This window comes from Chroicocephalus ridibundus, chromosome 22, assembly GCF_963924245.1.
Source record: "Chroicocephalus ridibundus chromosome 22, bChrRid1.1, whole genome shotgun sequence".
Lineage (NCBI taxonomy): Eukaryota > Metazoa > Chordata > Aves > Charadriiformes > Laridae > Chroicocephalus > Chroicocephalus ridibundus.
Genome location: NC_086305.1, coordinates 2,534,631 through 2,552,011, shown reverse-complemented (window position 1 = coordinate 2,552,011; position 17,381 = coordinate 2,534,631). Strand labels below are relative to the sequence as shown.

General features: G+C 63.4%; 5 protein-coding genes across 10 annotated transcripts in view; 2 read left to right on the top strand and 3 right to left on the bottom strand.

Annotated features, from left to right (window-relative positions):
- Positions 1 to 3: 3 nt before the first annotated feature.
- On the bottom strand, positions 4 to 2,762 carry REX1BD (required for excision 1-B domain containing). 3 transcript variants are annotated; one of them, XM_063358338.1, is made up of 6 exons: positions 2,462 to 2,605; positions 1,689 to 1,771; positions 1,460 to 1,589; positions 1,004 to 1,208; positions 798 to 886; positions 4 to 503 (listed from the first exon to the last, which is right to left on the bottom strand). In XM_063358338.1, exons 1-6 carry the CDS (start codon positions 2,527 to 2,529, stop codon positions 431 to 433), a joined length of 648 nt encoding a protein of 215 aa, XP_063214408.1. In that variant the 5' UTR covers positions 2,530 to 2,605; the 3' UTR covers positions 4 to 430. The 3 variants fall into 3 exon arrangements, with proteins under 3 accessions (XP_063214408.1, XP_063214409.1, XP_063214410.1); XM_063358340.1 differs by lacking the exons at positions 1,460 to 1,589; positions 2,462 to 2,605 and adding an exon at positions 2,720 to 2,762 and having other exon boundaries at positions 15 to 503; XM_063358339.1 differs by lacking the exons at positions 1,689 to 1,771; positions 2,462 to 2,605 and having other exon boundaries at positions 11 to 503; positions 1,460 to 1,596.
- Positions 2,763 to 2,896: 134 nt separating this feature from the next.
- On the bottom strand, positions 2,897 to 3,937 carry UBA52 (ubiquitin A-52 residue ribosomal protein fusion product 1). 2 transcript variants are annotated; one of them, XM_063358157.1, is made up of 5 exons: positions 3,864 to 3,937; positions 3,563 to 3,682; positions 3,371 to 3,457; positions 3,152 to 3,254; positions 2,897 to 3,035 (listed from the first exon to the last, which is right to left on the bottom strand). In XM_063358157.1, exons 2-5 carry the CDS (start codon positions 3,663 to 3,665, stop codon positions 2,942 to 2,944), a joined length of 387 nt encoding a protein of 128 aa, XP_063214227.1. In that variant the 5' UTR covers positions 3,666 to 3,682; positions 3,864 to 3,937; the 3' UTR covers positions 2,897 to 2,941. The 2 variants fall into 2 exon arrangements, with proteins under 2 accessions (XP_063214227.1, XP_063214228.1); XM_063358158.1 differs by lacking the exon at positions 3,864 to 3,937 and adding an exon at positions 3,812 to 3,826.
- Positions 3,938 to 4,276: 339 nt separating this feature from the next.
- On the bottom strand, positions 4,277 to 6,756 carry KXD1 (KxDL motif containing 1). Of its 2 annotated transcripts, none has more exons than XM_063358156.1 (5): positions 6,603 to 6,710; positions 6,192 to 6,265; positions 5,942 to 6,094; positions 5,438 to 5,484; positions 4,277 to 5,072 (listed from the first exon to the last, which is right to left on the bottom strand). In XM_063358156.1, the coding sequence occupies exons 2-5, from the start codon at positions 6,239 to 6,241 to the stop codon at positions 4,837 to 4,839; spliced, it is 486 nt and encodes a 161-aa protein (XP_063214226.1). In that variant the 5' UTR covers positions 6,242 to 6,265; positions 6,603 to 6,710; the 3' UTR covers positions 4,277 to 4,836. The 2 variants fall into 2 exon arrangements, with proteins under 2 accessions (XP_063214226.1, XP_063214224.1); XM_063358154.1 differs by having other exon boundaries at positions 4,279 to 5,072; positions 6,192 to 6,292; positions 6,603 to 6,756.
- A 122-nt stretch (positions 6,757 to 6,878) lies between these two features.
- On the top strand, positions 6,879 to 13,068 carry FKBP8 (FKBP prolyl isomerase 8). Of its 2 annotated transcripts, none has more exons than XM_063358152.1 (9): positions 6,879 to 7,047; positions 7,330 to 7,626; positions 7,800 to 7,969; positions 8,154 to 8,242; positions 8,537 to 8,754; positions 8,829 to 9,001; positions 9,102 to 9,179; positions 11,453 to 11,590; positions 12,216 to 13,068. In XM_063358152.1, exons 2-9 carry the CDS (start codon positions 7,344 to 7,346, stop codon positions 12,300 to 12,302), a joined length of 1,236 nt encoding a protein of 411 aa, XP_063214222.1. In that variant the 5' UTR covers positions 6,879 to 7,047; positions 7,330 to 7,343; the 3' UTR covers positions 12,303 to 13,068. The 2 variants fall into 2 exon arrangements, with proteins under 2 accessions (XP_063214222.1, XP_063214223.1); XM_063358153.1 differs by having other exon boundaries at positions 7,047 to 7,111.
- A 417-nt stretch (positions 13,069 to 13,485) lies between these two features.
- The window catches only part of ELL (elongation factor for RNA polymerase II), a 53,758-nt gene continuing 49,862 nt past the window's right edge, over positions 13,486 to 17,381 (top strand). Inside the window, exon 1 of the mRNA XM_063357723.1 lies at positions 13,486 to 13,670. Within this exon, the coding sequence (XP_063213793.1) occupies positions 13,536 to 13,670 (135 nt within the window). The 5' untranslated portion in view covers positions 13,486 to 13,535. The remainder of the gene's footprint in view (positions 13,671 to 17,381) is intronic.

Here is a 17,381-nt window from a genome sequence, read left to right as displayed (position 1 = left end):
CCACTTGTGGGGCACTGGAGCCGTCATGGGGCTGGGGGCACAGCTGATCTCCGAGAGGTGATTTTGGGGGGGGTGCTGCCCCCGGGGCTTGATCCCCAATGGGGCTGGAAGCAAGGCAGCCCCTTGGCACTGCGGGTTGGGGTTTTTCCTTGGGCAAAGCCCCGCCACGGCTGGCAGAGCTGGGGAGGGGAACCAGCCCCACGCCAGACCCCTCCGCCGAGGGATGCTCAGGATTTTGGGGGACCCCACTGCCCCCAAAGCGGGGTCCCTATGCCCTCCAGCCCATGCCCAAGAAAAAGGGTGGAAGGGAAGATGCCCACCTTGCTGGGGTGGCGTGGCTGCCCGGGGGGGCTACGCTGGGAGCCAGGGGGGCGAGCGGGGCCCCCGTTCCACCGGCCGGCCCCTCCAGCCGTTCCCACGGGGACACCCATCACTCGACTTCTTCCGAATCGTACTTGAGGTCCTGGAGAATTTCGCTGATTGCCTCAATGGTTTTAATTAGCCTACGAGAGCGGATGGAAACTATAAATAAAGCCCATATGGAGCGTATTATCTGGGCCGCCTCGCCTTCCCCGCGCTGTTTATGAAACACTCAGCCCGGGGAGGCCGAGGGGACCGTGGCCGGGCGGCATCGCCAAACCCTCCCCGGGCTGCGGCCGACAGCGCTTTTGAAGGCACCATCTGGGCCCCCCTGGGCTGGAAGGGGGGGGAATGGTGAGGAAGGGGCTCCTAGCCCAGCAGGGGGGGATGCCACCATCCTAAAATGGGGGGGAGACAGCCGTGGGGCCACCACCTACTTGTGCTTGAGCTCCCGCACCTCCTGCTGATGGGCGTCCACCTCGGGCTGGTCCTGCGCCTGCTGCTGAGCCAGCTGGAGCTGCGCCGTCTGCGGTGGGGACACGGCAGGAGTTGGGAGCCACCCCCCCCACCCCCCCCCAAAAAAGCAGCCCCAGGGCATCAGCGGGACCCTGCCCCCCCGCAACCTCCCCATCCCGGTACCCACCAGCTGCAGCTTCTCCTGCTCCCGCTCCTGCAGGCGGGCGAGGTGCTGGGCCAGGTCGGGGCGGGCGAGCTGGTCCCGCAGGCGCCCGGCGATGCGCAGCACCTCCCGGGAGATGCCGCTGAAGGCCAGCGTGATCTCGTGCACCAGCTGCCGGTAACGGGGGAAATCATAGTGGGGAGCGCTGCTCAGGTACGCCCGGTGGCCCCTGGGGACAGGGTGGGGGGGGAAAAGCCACCATCACCGCACCTGGGGGGGGGGGGGGGCCCAGGATGGTGACACCCCGCCATCCAGGTGCTGAGCACCCTTTGCCACCCCACGGGGGGGTTTTCCTGCCCAGATTTGGCAGATCTCAGTCCCCACGACCACACAGCTTCACCCCTCGCACGGGACGGGCATGGCAGCTGCTTTTTTTGGGAGGTTTTTGGGGGTTTTTTTTTCCCCTTTTCACTCACAAACCTGCATCCCGGGAATTCTATCATCCCCTGTCGGATGCTAAAATAGGATACAGGTGTCCGGCACGGGCGTCCCCCTGCCAGCTGGAGCTCATCAGCCGCCCCGACAGCCGCTGCTCCGTCCCAGCAGCCTCCTCCCATCAGGATGCAAGAAAAAGTAATAACCGGGATGGGCGATTCCGTTCCCGGGTGCCGTCCCCATTGGTGCCCGTCCCCGCGGTGCCGGTACTCACTCCTCGAAGAGCCGGTACGCCTCGGCCCGCTCGGCCTGCAGCTCCTGCAGCCGCCGCAGCAGCGCCTGCACAGCTTCGCCCGTCTGCCGGGGAGAAGGGGACGGCGGTGGCGTGGGACGGCAGTGCCACTGTCACGGTGCCCACCACCATGATACCCACCACCATGATACCCACCACCACCATGGTGCCACCACCGGCACAGCGCCCACCACCACGCGGGGCGGCTTTGCCCCCAGCATCGGGCGGGGGGGCAGAGCCAGCATCACCCGGGGGTCTCACCCTGGTGCCGTGGCCTCGATCCCCCCGTACCCCCGGTGCCGGGAGGACCCAGGCTGAGCCCGGCCGCTGTGTTTGAGCTCAGTCAGCACCGACCGGCAGCCGGAGCCCCCTCTCCCCACAACCCGCGACCCCCCCCAGCCACGCCTGCACGAACCGGACCGGTACCGGGACGCCCCCCGACCACGTGCACGCAACACAGACGGGCACCGGGACCTCCCCACCCCGGCCACGCGTGGACGGACTGCACCGGGAACCCCCCCGCCTCACACCACGACCCGAGACCCCCCCGGCCACGCCTACACGGACCGAACCGGGACCGGGACCCCCCCGGCTACGTGGATACAATACAGGCGGGCCCCGGGACCGCCCCCACCCCCCGAGGGTCGCTCCCCGCATCCCGCTGGCCACGCGTGGACAAGCCCGATCGGCCCCGGGACCCCCCCCCCCCAGCCCCCTGCCCACGCAGCGGGACCCCTGTGTGCACGGATCGGTACCGGGACGCCCCCCGGCCACGTACGGACGGACCGGACCGGGACGGGGACCCCCCCGCTCCTCTGCCCATGCACCGGGCTCCCCGCAGCCACGCGTGCGCGGATCGGTACCGGCACCCCCACCGCCCTGAACACACAGTACAGACGGGCACCCGGACACCCCCCCCACCCCTTGGAGGGCCGGAGCGGTCCCGGTGTCCCACCCCTGCGTCCCCAGGGCGTGGGGGGGATCCCCCGCCCGGCGCCCCGTCCCCGGCTCACCATGGCCCGGCCCCGGCCGCACGGCGCAGGCCCGGCGGAGGCGGAGCTCAGCGGCGGAGCCAACGCGGTTCCGCCGCCACCTGCAGGCAGCCGCCGGTACGGCCGCCTCCCCAGCCACCCCCCTTTTATTGAAAAAACGCGCGGATTTGGGCGAAAGAACAACAGAAAACGGAGGGGCTGGGTCGCTGCGATGCTTTATTGGCAGGGCGGGCGATGCCCGCTTTACTTGACCTTCTTCTTGGGGCGCAGGTTGTTGGTGTGCCCGCACTTCTTCTTGCGGCAGTTCACGGCGCGGGGGTGCAGGCGGGCGTAGCACCTGGGGAGGGGGGAGGAAAACACGGGGGATGTCACCAGAGGCCTCCGTCCCCTGGGCGACGGGGGCTCGGAGGGTTCCCACCCCGCGAGGGGGGGGACACACACACAGGGACGTACTTGCGGCAGATCATTTTGTCGCAGTTGTACTTCTGGGCGAGCTGGCGGAGGGAGGGCTCGATGATGCCCCCCCGCAGGCGCAGCACCAGGTGGAGGGTGGACTCTGAAAGGAGACAGAAGCGTCATGGCGCTGCTGGGGGCGGGAGGAGACCCAGTACCCCGCCCCTCCCCCCCCCCCCCCAAAAAAAGGAATAAAACCACAAAAAACACTCCAAAAACCTTTCTGGATGTTGTAGTCGGCGAGGGTGCGGCCATCCTCCAGCTGCTTGCCCGCGAAGATCAGCCGCTGCTGGTCGGGGGGGATCCCTGAGGGAGAGAGAAACCGGCCCGGTGAAGCGGGAGGGCGGGGGGGGGGGGGGGGGGGGGGGGGGGGGGGGCCGCCCCGCCGCCGCCGCCCCGTTCCCCCGGTACCTTCTTTATCCTGAATCTTGGCCTTGACGTTCTCGATCGTGTCGTTGGGTTCCACCTCCAAGGTGATGGTTTTGCCCGTCAGCGTCTTCACGAAGATCTGCATCTTGGCACCGGTCGCGTCTGCGGAGAGCGGCGGCCGCGTCAGCCCCGGCCGGGCCCCCACCAGAGGCCCCGCTGTCCCCGATCCCCCCCCACCCCGATTCCAGGCCGCACTCCCCCGTTCCCGTTCCCGCTCCCTCGCCCCCCGGCCCCGAATCCCGGCCCCGAAGCCCGGCCGAGGAGCGGCCCCGCGCGCACGCACCGCCTCGCTGCTGAGAAAAGGGGAGACCGGAACCGGAAACCGCCCGCCTCTCCGTCACAACCGGTCACGCCCCTTCCCCCCTCCCACCGCCCAGCCGCACTGCGCAGGCAGCTCCCGCCCGCCTCGGGGCATAGCCCGGGGTCTCCCGCGGCACCGGGGCCGGCCCCGAACTCTCCCCGCGGCACCGGGGCCGGCTCCACGCTCTCCCCCCACAGCCCCGGGACCGGCCCCAGACTCCCCCTCACGGCCCCGGGCCCACGCTCCCGCCCCCGGCCCTGGGACCGGGCCCAAACCGGCCCCACCGTCCCGGGACCACGACCGATCCCAGACTCCCCCGTGCTGGCCCCACGGCCCCTGCCCCACGCTCTCCCCTCAGCCCCTCGCAGGCAGCAGCGGGCCGGGCCAGGCTGAGCACAGGCCAAGCCCCCGGGCACTGTGAGAAGCCAGGGAGGGAGCAGGCCGCTATGCCCCTGCCCTGCACAGCCACACTGACCCAGAGTGAGGAGAGAACTAAAGGGAAACCCGTCTCCAGCTCTTCTCACAGGCAAGAAACACAGCAACCATGGGGAGATAGCCCTTAGCAGCACGGACAGACCCGCAGGAAAGCCGGAGCGCTGGGGCACACGTACATGAGCCCCAGAAACAACATTCCTTAAGAAAAAAAGACACCTGTGCCCCCAAACGGCTCTTCTGCACCAAAGTCTACATCAAAGGTGAGGTTTTGCCGCTCTCCTGACAAACAAGAAGGGACAAGAGGCATTTCAAACCCGTGTTTTACTTATTTACCCCGAAGCGAGTTGTGGGGTTTACACTACGGTGGCAGTTTAGAGGCAGAAGGGCACCCTTCTTCACTCGGCCATCGCTTCTCTCAGCCTTCGCTTCCCTCTTCCCAAAAAAAAAAGAAACACACAAATATAAATACAGGATAGAAAGTTCTCCGGGGGCAGGTGGCAGCAGCGCAGGACCTGCACACCTAGTCCAGGTCATTGGCCGTGTCTTCATCTGTGAGACTCTGTCCGTTCACGGCCGGCAAATCGTACTGGCCTTGGGATAAATCCTCAAAATCCTGACTCGTGGTGGGAGAGATGATGTCAGGGCTGGTGTCGCAGGACTCTGTGCTCTGCTCAGAGGTAGCGATGGTGGTTGTCGTGCTTTTTGGGACGGGGTCAAAGTCATCGTCGTCTTCTAGGATGGGAGATTCATGGATGTCTGGAAGGGAAGACACAAATGTTAAGTTTTGCTGCTGCTGCCACACAAGACAAGGCACTGCTGGTGCAACACCAGGTACGAGAGACGCCCCGGCAGGAGAATTTGCTAATTTCTAATTCTAAGTTTTGTCTGCTTGTAGCAGTCATCAATAAAAAAGTAACACCATGTAAATTAGTGGCCACTTAGAACTTCTTGCAACCTCCTTTAGTACAATCAAGAAGTTTTCCAGGCTTTTAGTGCAGCAGCCATGTGCTGGCACATGCCTGGACGTCCCATCACCTTCTCCCAGCTTCCGAGAACCCTGTTCTTAGGGAGAAGAACTCTTTGTGCGGGAAGAAATCTGCGCGTCGGAAGGAATCACTCACTGCTGAACGCCTCCGGGTACTGCTTCGCCAGCTTCCCTTTCAGCGTCCTGCAGGAGGAGAGAGCAAGCTCAGCCCACGGGGAAGCTGATCGATCCAGAGGCGAGATGCCTGGCCAGAATTTATGGACGAAGTAAATGGATCCCAGGGGATTTCCAAGGCTGTGGAGCTACCCAGCCCCCCCATCACTCCCTCTCAGCACAGGGATATTTCTCCAAGTCCCAGATTTTGTGACTGTCCCAGGCAGCACCGTGTCCCCTCCCGCTGCCCCAGGGGGAGCACAGACCACCCTGACAGGAGCAGAATCAGGAATACTGAAGCTCCAGCCTCCGCAGTTCCTCTCTCGCTGCACGTTTTCCCCTCTCCAACTATTTTTACCTCCAAGACCACCCCAAGCTCCTACTTGTGTCCCACTTTAACACCCCCACAGCCCACCTAGACCTCGACGAGCCACCCTGCGCTCTCCGTGCTGCCTCCCCCGTCCCCGTTCTGGTCCCCATCACCCACCGGATCCTCCGGAAGATGCTGTCCAGGTCCTTCTTCATCTCCACTAGCGTCTTGGTGTGGTGGAGGAACCGCTCGTTCATCTGCTGCATGCGGACGCTGGAGAGGTTGTTGAAGTTGAGGAGCATCTCGTTGGTCTTCTCGAATCGATCCAACCTGCGCAGGGGAAAGGGGAAGCAGACGGAGCTCGGCAAAGATCCTGTGAGGCTCCCGGTGCCGGCGTCCCGGCGGGGGGGTCTTCCCCAGTACTCACATGTTTTTCTGGGCCAGGATGATCGCGTTGACGTCCTCGGCGTTGACCATGCCCAGCACCCGCCCACAGAATACCTGCGAGGCCGTAGGCTCCATCGCGGCCTGCAGGACCGTGGGGAGCGGCTCAGCCGGGAGCCTCCCGCCCCCCCGCCCGGTAACAGAGACACCCCCCACCCCGTCCCTGGTAACAGCGCCCCCTCCGCCCCGCCGGTACCGGAGCTACTCCCCTCCCCACCGCCGTGCCCGGCCCCGGGGCGGCCCCACACCCACCCGCCGCCGGTAATAGGGTCCCCCTGCCCACCCGCCGGCTCCGGTAGCGCCCCCCGCCCGGTACCCGGCCCCCTCGGGGGGGGGGGGGGGGGGCGCGGGCCTGGGCCCCTCCCGGGGGCTCCCGCCGGCAGAGCCCGCGCACCTGGGGGAGCCGGTCCCACCGCTTCACATGACGGGAGCGGCACCGGGGGCGTCACCGGCAACCGCACCTCGCTTCCGGGTGCGGGGGGGGGGGGGGGTCACGTCGAGCGCGACCTCACGGCGTCAGCGCGCCCTTGCGTCAGGGCGCTGAGCCGGAAGTAGTGGCGGCTGGCGGAGGGATTTCCCCTTCCCCTAGGCATCCCGGGGCCACTCCGGTGCCGGTACCGAGACTCCAGTGCCGGTACCGAGACCTCTGCCCCGCGGACACACACGAGCCCCCGCGACACCGGCATTGTCCCGCGGCGGCCCCTTTAAGGCGGCGCCGCGCCCCGTCCGGCCCTTTGGCTGACGAGCGTTCTCACCACCCAATGGCGTCAGGGCGGTGGGCGGTGCCGGACCAATAGGAGCGGCGGGGCGGGGCCGACGGCGGCGGGTTCACGGGCCAGGTGGGAGCGGCGGGGGGCGCGCGGCGGCCGTTGCTAAGGGGAGGGGGAATCCCGGCGCGTGACGGTGACGTAGGACCCCCGGGGGTGCGCGGGGGGACCACCCCGGTACCGGGACTGCGTCCGTCCCCACCTTCCCCCCGCGCCGGGCCCGTTCCCTCCCCGGGGCCGGCGGGGTCGCCCCGGCCCCCGCCGCGCATCCCCCCGGTGCTGTCCGGGATGACGGCCGCGCTCCCCCCGGTAAGGGCAGGCCCGATCCCCGCCGTTCTTTCTTCCCCCCTGCAGGTCGCTCCGCCGCCATGGCCTCCAGCGGGGAGGAACCGAGGAGCGGCTCCCCGGGCCGGGCAGGCACCGGCACCGAGCCGGCACCGACGGCCGACGCCGCTCAGCTGGACACGGCAGAGGATTTCGAGGTGCTGGAGGAGGAGGAGGAGGAGGAGGAGGAGGAGGAAGACCTGAGTGAGCTGCCGCCGCTGGAGGACGTGGGCAGGCCACCGGCCCTGCCGCGGGGGGACGCCCAGCCCTCGGAGCGGGGTGGGGGGGACGCGGCTGAGGACCCCCAGGAGTGGCTCGATGTTTTGGGTGAGATCCCGGGCAGGAGGGCGCTGGGCTTGTGGGGCCTCACGGGCTTCCCTGCGGCTCTGCCGGTGCTCCCGGGGCCGTGAAGGCCGGCCGAGAGTCAGAGCGGGGCGGTGGGAGGGAGGCTTTTCCCTCCTGGCTGTGGGCTGACGCATCTCCGGCTTCTCCGTGCCCAGGGAGCGGCTTGCTCAAGAAGAAGACGCTGGTGCCGGGCCAGGGGGTGGACACTCGTCCCCGCAAGGGCCAGGACGTGACCATCCGCCTGAAGGCCACGCTGGAGGATGGCAGCGTGGTGGAGGAGAACCCTGCCCTCACCTTCACGCTGGGGGACTGCGATGTCTTGCAGGTCAGGGCTGGGAGAAAGAAAAGCTTACCCGGCTTTATCGCTGCCTTGTTTTCGGCCTGCGGAGCAGGAGCTCACCGTGGGGGACATGGGGAGGGTTTGGGGTCAGTGATGTCCCCGTTTGCAGGTCAGAAGCGGCCCCTGTGCCCTTTCTTATGCTCCCTCCCCACGATGTTGTACCCTGCAGGCTCTGGACCTGTGCGTGCAGCTCCTGGAGATGGGGGAGACGGCTTTGATCGTGTCAGATGCAAAGTACTGCTACGGCGCTCAGGGCAGGTGAGAGGGGAGGGCACGGGGATGGCCCCAAACAGCGCGGCGAAAGCTGTCTCCTGTGCTCCTGATGACAGCCCAGCCAGCAAGCCACAGCTTCAGAGGCAGGGAGACCTGTCTCGCTTATCACATGCAGGGGACACGTCCTGCTTGGGGGGAACAATTTGCAGCACGCCCTGTCCCGAGGAGCTCCTGTAGTTCTGATTTCTGGGCTGTGCTGCTAAATCTGCATGGCTTGGTGGCTGTTGGGACCGGCAGAGGTGGTAACGGTGCCATGGCTTTGTGCCCTTCTTTGCACAGGAGCCCCGATGTCCCACCCAACGCGGCCCTCACCCTGGAGGTGGAGCTGCTGGCGGCTCGGGACGCGCCGGACCTGGAGCTGCTCAGCGGGAAGGAGAAGGTTGAGCTGGCCAACCGCAAACGGGAGCGCGGCAACTTCTTCTACCAGCAGGCAGATTACGTGCTGGCCATCAACTCCTACGACATCGCGCTCAAGGTCATCGGCTCTAGCTCGAAAGGTACCTGCTCCCACCTCGGGCAAGGGCCGCCTGGGGTCCCTTCCCGCTGTAACCCAGCCCTGGGGTCTTTGCAGTTGACTTTAGCCCGGACGAGGAGGCTGAGCTGCTGGATGTGAAGGTGAAATGTCTCAACAACCTGGCAGCCTCTCAGCTTAAATTGGACCATTACGAGGCGGCCCTCAAGTCCTGTAACCTCGTCTTGGAGCACCAGCCAGGGAACATCAAGGCTCTCTTCCGAAAGGGCAAGGTGAGGCCAAGCACTGCCATCCTTTCCCCACAGCGTGATGGAAGGCAGGACCAAGGGAAAGACCTCAGACATCCTGCTCAATCCCTGTCTCGCCTTCCAGGTCCTGGCTCAGCAGGGTGAATACAGAGAGGCCATCCCCATCTTAAAGGCGGCGTTGAAGCTGGAGCCTTCAAACAAGGTAGGCTGCTGTTGCGAGCTGTTGCGTGCCGCTGGCGATCCTGCTGAGCGGGGTGTCTGCAGGGTGCTCTCCTCTCATCCGTGTCCCTGCAAACCTAGGTGTTCCCTGGGGAAGGCTGAAGTCCCCCCATGGTTGTTCCCAGCTTCCTCCATGAAGGAAGGCTGGAAATAACCCCCAGGAGCTGGGCAGCTGTGGGGTGATGCACCCCGTGGGGCAGTGTCAGCTTGGATGGCTGGTGGGTCTCTTATCTCCGTGTTGCGAGACTCTCTCTTTGCCCTTTGGTCCTTGCAGTGGCAGGACTCTCTGCCAGCCCATCCCTGCCAACCCATCCCTGCTTCAGCGATCCTGCGTGTACGATCCTGGCTGCTCCAGCTTCCTCGGGAGGTGCCAGCAGCTCGTGCCGTGGCTGCGGGAAGTGGAGCAGAGCCGGGTCTCCGCAGACTCGCTCGGCAGGAGTGTGATTCACTGGGCGGCGGGAGCAGCCCAGACCTCGGTCCAGCACCCGGGCGAGGGCGAGCTCTGGGTCAGGAATTTCCTGTCGGTTAATGATCAGCTGCAGGACTGGAGCCTCGGGAGAAATCAAAAACCAGTGCCAGGAAATGGCCCCAGCAGGAGGGGAGCCGGGAGAGAGGCGGGGAGGCGCTGTCTGCGCAGGGTCGAGGCAGGGGGCTTGGTTCTACAGGTGGGCTTTGGTCCTCCACTGGGTCTGTCATTTTATCCACCTCTTTTTTCTGGGAATTTCACCGGACCGTCATGATTTGTGTCATCATCTGGTCCCGGGTAGGGTGGGGCACTGTGGAAGAAGGTTCTCGGTGGTCCCGCAGAACTCGTGGTCTGAGAGCACCTGCGGGGAGGGATGAGCAGGATCTCAAACCCTTCGCTTCCCAGCAAGGTTAGGAGGGGCAGCTGGCGTGAACGAGCAGCACAAGCGACGCAGGCAGCACCAGGAGCAGCTTCTGCTGTGCATCTCCAGCACGTCACTGTTGGCAGGGCGGCTGCTCGCCAGCCCATTCAGACAAAGCTTTTAATTGGAGAGGGGTGAAAAATCAAAATCCCCGGCAGTGACGTTACCAGTGCAACCACAAGTACACAAATTACTGGCCTCTCCGGCTGGCTGCCGGGACTCCCGGGGAAGTGGTGGTGCCACTCCAGACGGCAGCGTTAAACACGCGTCGGTGAGTCACGGGCTACGGCTACCGGTGGTGAAAACAGATGCAAGAGATGCTCGGCTCCACCTGCCTCGCATGAGGAGACCTGGTTCTCTGGGGCTGCCGGCACCTTTCAGCTGTTCCAGACCGTCAGCTGCTGGGCTCCCTTCTCCTGATCCCTTGGAAACGCGTGTTCTGGGAGCAGGAGGAGATGCCGATGTTTGTCCTTAACGCCGACGTGGCAGCCCTGGTGAGCTCGCGGGCTGTCTGCTGCTGTTTGCACCCTCCAAAGTCTCCTGTTCGAGGCAGTGGTGCCGAGCATGGCATGGGCTGGTGAAGCCCTGGCCAGTCTCCGGGTGAGCCGATGTGAGCTGGAGCTGGTGTGGGTCACCGGTGACAGTGTTTTGGGGAGGTGTCCCCAGCAGAGGGCACAGCACGGCCGTGGCACCGGACGTCTGCGCCACCGCGGCCACCACGACATCCTTCCTGCCACCACAGGCTCGGGGAATGGCTGGCGGTGCTGTGCTCGGCTCTCCGGTGCTTCTTGCTGGTTTTTAGGAGCCTGCGAGCTCCGCGCAGGACACAGAGCTTTCCAGCGCCAGCCATTGCCGCTGCTCAGTGCAGCCGGGCAGGTACCGACACGCTCCCAGGCCTTGCTGCAATCCCGCTTCACACCAGGCTGCGTTTAAGCCCGCTTTCCCAGCCTGCTTCCAGACAGAAAAGTGGGAGAGCTCAGGCACGTCTGTCCCCGAGGCAGGAACTTTTCCGTCTCGGTTAAAGGATAAAAAATCCTTTTCCTGATGTCTGGCATCAGCCCTGGGTTCTGCTCCCCACTGCCGGCTGGGGAACGGCTTGGCTGGCCAAAAGGGACAGAGGGGCACTCAGACCCGCGGGTCACCCAGCCTGGGTGTTCCATGCCGGCCTGGTGCAGCCCCTCAGTGCAGGGGACAGGGCAGGATCCGGCCATTGGCCCCCCCCGGCTGCTTCTAAGCTGTTTCATGAAGCTCCTGCCCGGTCCTGCACCCCTGCACAGGGCGGTTGGACCTGTTGGTGGTGGCACTGGGGTCCCGTCCCCTCCCCTGCACTGCAGGGCTGATAACCGCAGCGCCACGCTCTCCTCCCCAGACCATCCACGCCGAGCTCTCCAAGCTGGTGAAGAAGCACGCGGACCAGAAGAATGTGGAGACAGAAATGTACAGAAAGATGCTCGGGAATCCCAGCGCCGCTGGCGCCCCGGGGAAATGCAAAGACAAGCTGCCCTGGGTAAGGGCTGGTCTGACCTGCCGGGGGGGTGGCAGAGCGGGTGGGGGTCACCGGGCTGGGCACACGGGTTGTGTTAGTGTCCCCTGGGGGTCGATGCAGTCCTGCTGCCAGGCGGGGGGGATGCTGCTGTGACCCACGGCATGCGCTGTGTCAGGGCAACGAGCCTGCCGGGGCTGGGGGCCGCTCCGTCAGCCTTGCCAGGGAAACGGCGATAGCCCCAGCTGCGCTCCTGGCTCCATCCGATGGATCCCGGCGCTGCCAGCTGGAGGGTCCGAACTTTGCTCCCAGCTGCCACGCTCAGGAGCCCGCTGGCTGCCTCGGTGGAAAGCGCTGTCAGCTGGGCTGCCGGCGGCACACGCTGTCCCCACCTACGTGCCGGCCACGCGCTGAGCACGGCCGACGCAGCACTTGCCTTTTTGGGCTGCGTTTTATCTGGGATGTGCACTGCGAGCTCGGTGCTGCCCTGTGGCTCTGTGCCAGCGCAGGCAGGGCAGCACGTCCCCGCTGCCGGTGAGGCTTGCGGCATGTCCCTGCTGCTGGTGGGGCTCATGGCATGTCCCTGCTGCTGGTGGGGCTTGTGGCATGCCACGCTCATCCCGTCACTTTGCCGGTCTCTCCTCCGTAGTCCATCCCCTGGAAGTGGCTCTTCGGTGCAACAGCCATCGCGCTTGGCGGCGTGGCTTTGTCCGTGGTCATCGCGGCAAGGAACTAAGGATGGCGGCGGGCGGCCCTGTGGCACAGCACCTGCGCCGGGGCGTGCCTCTCTCCTGCCAAGGGGCTTCCCTGGGGCTCCGCTGACCCCTTCCCGCGGACTCGCAGTTGCAGAAGTACGGATGCTTTCTCTGATGGAGGTGCCGGATCCCCATCCCGGCGTCCCCCCCATATCCCTCCTGCGGGGACAGAGCAGCAGGCAGAGCAGGGACCCCCGAGCACCCTCCCAGCACTCAGGGGCTCAGCCCCATCTGTGAGCATGGCAGGGGGGAGCGGGGGGTCCTGCACACCGGTACGCTGTGACTGTCCCCAGCCCAGTGAACCCCATCAGGCGCCATGGTCCTGCCAACACGGCGAGATGGGCCGGGGGGAGGAATTGGTGTAGGGATGCACCCAGGGGAACGTGTGGCAAGATTCCCCGTGTCCTGGGTGGGGGGAATGGCGGTGACAGGCACCCGCTCCCCTCCTCAGCACTTCCCCGGAGCGTGCAATGTCCAAAGGAAGCCAAAGAAACCCGCGGCGGGAGGGGGAAAAAAACAGAGACACCCCACTCCGTGCTGTCTCTTGTAGGTCCAAGCTTTTTTTTTTTCTTTTTTTTTTTGGGGGGGCGGGGGGGAGTGTCCCCTTTTTGCCCTGCAGCTCTTTCTTTGCTGCTGCCCCGGTCTCAGCTCTGCTCGCGGTGGGGAGGGGTTGTAGCACTGTCCCTTCCCCCCCCCCCCCAGCCCCAAAACGACTGTGAAATTCCCAAATAAAGGACAATTCCATCACTCCTGGGCTTCTTCATTGCCAGCATTGGGGGGGGGCCTGGGCCTACAGGTTGCGGGTTCCCCCCCCGGCAGGGCCTAGGCCCTGCCGGGGGGGGAACCCGCAACCTGTAGGCGTTGCTTGTGGGGGGGGAAACCGGGCCGTACCGGGGGGGTGATGCCCCGGTAACGGGGGATGCCCGCCCGCCCCCCGGGGTCCTCCATCGCAGCGAACCACCCTCCCCGCCATGCCCCGCGGCCCTTCATTTACATATCCCCGCCTCCTCTTTTCCCCATCCTCCAATCCGACGCGTCGTCCGGCGGGGCCCGGCCAATGGGAGAGAGCGCTGCCCACCTCCTCGCCCCAGCAACAGGCGCCCCGGGTGGGCGTGGCGGCGGTGGGGCGGCTCATGAATAATGCATAAGAGAGGGGGCGTGGCGGCGGCGGGAGGCCCCGGCGGCCCAGGCGCGGAGGGGGAGACGGTCCCAAGATGGCGGCGCTGCAGGCGGAGCGCGGGTACGGGCTGTCCTGCGGCCGCCTCGGCCGCGGCACCCGCGTCTCCGTCTTCCACGTCAAGCTCACGGAGAGCGCCCTGCGCGCTTTCGAGAGCTACCAGGCCTGTAAGGTAAGGGGGGGGAGTGGGGTGGCGGGCGTTGAGCCGGGGTGGGGGGGCGACGGGGCACGGCCCCGCGGACGGCGGCCGCCACGAGGCCCTGGCCGGAGCCCTGCGGGCGGTACCGGCGGGGTTGGCACCGGCGTCGTTGTGTGTGTGTGTGTGGGGTGGGGGGGAAGGTTCCCTCACGGGATGGGGCCCGGTCCTGCCGCTGCCGGGTGTGTGAAGGAGGGGAAGGGGGGGGGGATGACCGGGGAGGTGGAGTGGAAGGGGGGGGTCGTTCGGTGTGAGGCCCTCCCCGGTGGGGGACTGAGGAGATGAGGGGGGCCCCCGCCCCGCCCCCCCCCGCCCCCCTTCTGCGTGAGTGACTGGGGAAACTGGGGGGGGGACACGACGATTCTGCTGTCGGGTACCTGAGGGAGGCCGGAGGGGTCTCGCTGTGCCTCCCCCCCCTCCCCCCGGTAACGCCCCTGTGTCCGTCCCCGTCCCGTCCCCCCACGTTGGTGTTTGAGCGGCCCCTCTGGGCCCCCCCCGGTAGGTGACCGGGGAGGGATCATAATCCTCCTGTAAGTGCCCGAGGGGGACCGTGAGGTGTCGGTGTACCCCCCCGGTAGCTGTTGGGGGGACCCTAATGTGCTCCCCTCGGTGGGTGACCGGGGGCCCGGGGTCTCCGTGCCGGGGGGGGGCTCTCGGTGTCCCTCCCGGTAGGTGTCTGGAAGTCGCCGTCAGTCCCCGGTAAGCGGCTGGGGGGGGGTTGGGGGAGGGTGCGGCCCCCCCCCGTGTGCGTGACGTGGGTTTCCATGGCCGGGGGGGGCCGGTCTCACCCCGGGGACGTGTCCCGGGGGGGGGCGGGCTGGGTCCGCCCCCGGAGCTGCCACCCTGGACTGGGGGGGGGGGGGGCTCCCTTCCTCGTTGCCACCGTCCCCGGGGCGCCCGGTTGTGTTCCCCCGGGCCCGGTGCTCTGCTTCCCGGGGGGGGCGGGTTCAGGCTGGGGCTGTATTTTGAAATTTCCAGATTGTCTTTTCCGAGATGTTTCCTTGAAATGCATCCAGAGAGCTTATTAGTCACGTAAATAAAGAATAATGGCAGTCCTCGGCATCTGGCGTTAGGATGGACCGGAGAGGGATTAAAAGCTGTCCTTTTTATTGTAATTTTATATATTTTATTTTTTTTTCTTTCCCCCCCTGATCCTGCGAAGAGCGTGTGGGTCCCCTCACCTTGCCGGGGAGCTGGGGGAAGCTGGAACCTAACCCGGTTGTCATTAGGAGCGTCCTGCCTGCCAGCTTCTGTAGGATAAACCATATGTTGTCACAACACTATTTTTAATTTAGGGTGTTGGTTACATCACATCCCTGAATTGGGCAATCTCTGTACGAGGACGAAGGTAATTACTGTACCAGGATTTATCAACTTATATTTTTAATGAGTGTTTATCAGCATTTTGAGAAGTCAGTAGCAATAAGTGCCTTGGATAGAATGAGTTTTAGCTTTTTCTCCAAAAAAAAAAAAAAAGAAAGTAAAATCCAAAGAAATGCTTTCCTATATATTAGGAAAGTCTTTTCTTTTGGGGGAGGGAGAGTAGGACGACTACAGGCAGCTGCGTTAAATATTTTGGGAAGCTATTCTGAGTCCGTGTCACACATGAATAGTGGTGTTTATTTTCTAAATGAAGTCTGGTCTCGAGATTGTTTGGTGGCCACCAGCCACTAATGAACTTTGCTTCCTTCACCGCCACCCAAAAGAGAAATAGTCAGAGGCTACTGGTGATTAAATGGGCAGGAAAGGATAAGGGCAGAAGAGCTCGCTTGTTTGTATAGTGAATAACGCAACAATTAGTGGGCTATTAAACACATATGCTCATTCTGCATTTGTTCTATAAACAGTTTCTCCAGCGTGTTGAACGTCTCTGCTTCCTCTGAAACGCTCGGCTGTGGCCATGCCAAGAAGCGACTTTATAACACACCTTTGGAGCGTGTGTTTGTCCAGTCTAGGCTCTGATTTAATTTTGGTCTGCAGTAGGTAAATGGAAAAAATTTGCTAAGGCTTCTTCTGCTCAGTTCGGTTTTAAATGTGGTATAACTGACGGCAGCGTTGTGTAATATGTATAATGGCCTGGAATCCAATACTGTTGTTTGTGTTAACCTGAAGTCCAACGTGTGTGCAGTCTGACCTGTTTTATGCGCCGGGATCGCACGTCGGTGCGATTTCTGCGACAAGACTCTGTCTCTTTGCCAGAACGGGCAGGATAATGTCTTCGGTCGCTTGCTTGAGTTTGTTCTTGGTCTAATAATAATGTATTGGGATTACATAATCCAAAAATGATCACCCAGCCGGGCGAGATGCCATTTGTTTTCAGTGTCCCCTGTGCCAGAGCAGTTGCCTTCTTGGTGTGGAGCTGCACCATGTGTGGATCAGGCAGCAGGATTATGGAGAAAGATATTTGTTGTCTTGACTCTCTCCCACTTGGGTCTCTGCTAAATTGTCCATGTCCTGGTGAAGAAAACGGCCGCAGGTCTGCATAGTGATGCCCAACTCCGTGTTTCAGCCAGTTGTTTCTGTACCGTGTACAGGGAATGTGGAGCCGCTGCTGAAGAGGTCCAGATCACGGGGCTGCTGGCTCCTGTGGCCCTCACAAGGGTTTCTTTCTCCGGTAGCAGGGGGGTTTATGCTCACCTAAAAGAAATAGGAGCCTTAAAAATAACCCCGGCTTCATAGGGGACACTTCAAGATGTTGCCCGTCTGCTCCTTGTGAAACTTGCTGCCCCTGAAACTGCTTCCACGCAGTTGTGAAACTGCGAGCGCTGGGTGCTGAGCTCTGCAGCCGACGGCCGAGCGGTAGAAAATGTGTCCTGGCTCAATTTGTCCACTGACGAAATGGAGCCGGTCTGGTGTGTTAGCCTAAAACAACTCCTGGTTCTTCAAGGAGCCTAATTCTGTATTAGCTTGCAGTTTTCTGCGTTCCCTTTGGGTGTGTGTACAGGCTCTGTTTAGGCCTTCCCACCCCCCACAAAAAAAGCAGGGCATGACTTTTCCCCGTCTCTTCTGGTTTGCCTCCAGCTTTCCCGCTGCCCGCGTGGAGGTACGAGGGAACTCCTCATGCCCCTGCCTTGTTTTCCTCTTTCATTCTCTGTCCTGGACCCTGTCCTCCACGCTTGGTGATGAGGTGTTGTATCTATCCTCGCCTGGTACACCTGGACATCCATCCTTTGCTTTTCACACCCGTTGTTTTTTTTAGCAACATCATGGGGGTTTCTGGGTAAGTGGAAGTCTTAATGCATGATGTAAAATGCTTCCCGGCAGACCCAAGTGTCGCTTGGCCGTAGGGACATCTCCTTGCGCTACGGTGGTGTAGGTGCCCATGGCATGTACACAGCATTAGGGCTCTTCCTGGAACCCTTACCTGGGAATTTCCCGACTTTCATATATTTATTTAAAAACTCTCTTTGCGGCTTGAGGAGAGGTCCTAGTGATCTTGCGTGATGGATCGCCTTTTGATAACGAGCAATGTGACTGCAGTTGCACGCCTTTCTCTTATTTGTAGCTTTTGTGTTGAGCTAACCATAGCCGATGGAGGCCAGGCTCCACTGGGCTGACGGCCCTCGTCTGGGCTTGCATAGAATAATCACAGAACGGTTTGGGTTGTAAGGGACCTTAAAAATCATGCAGTCCCTCTCCAGGGATGGCGGGAGCCTCCTGAACTTAGGAGGACGTAAAGAAGGGGGT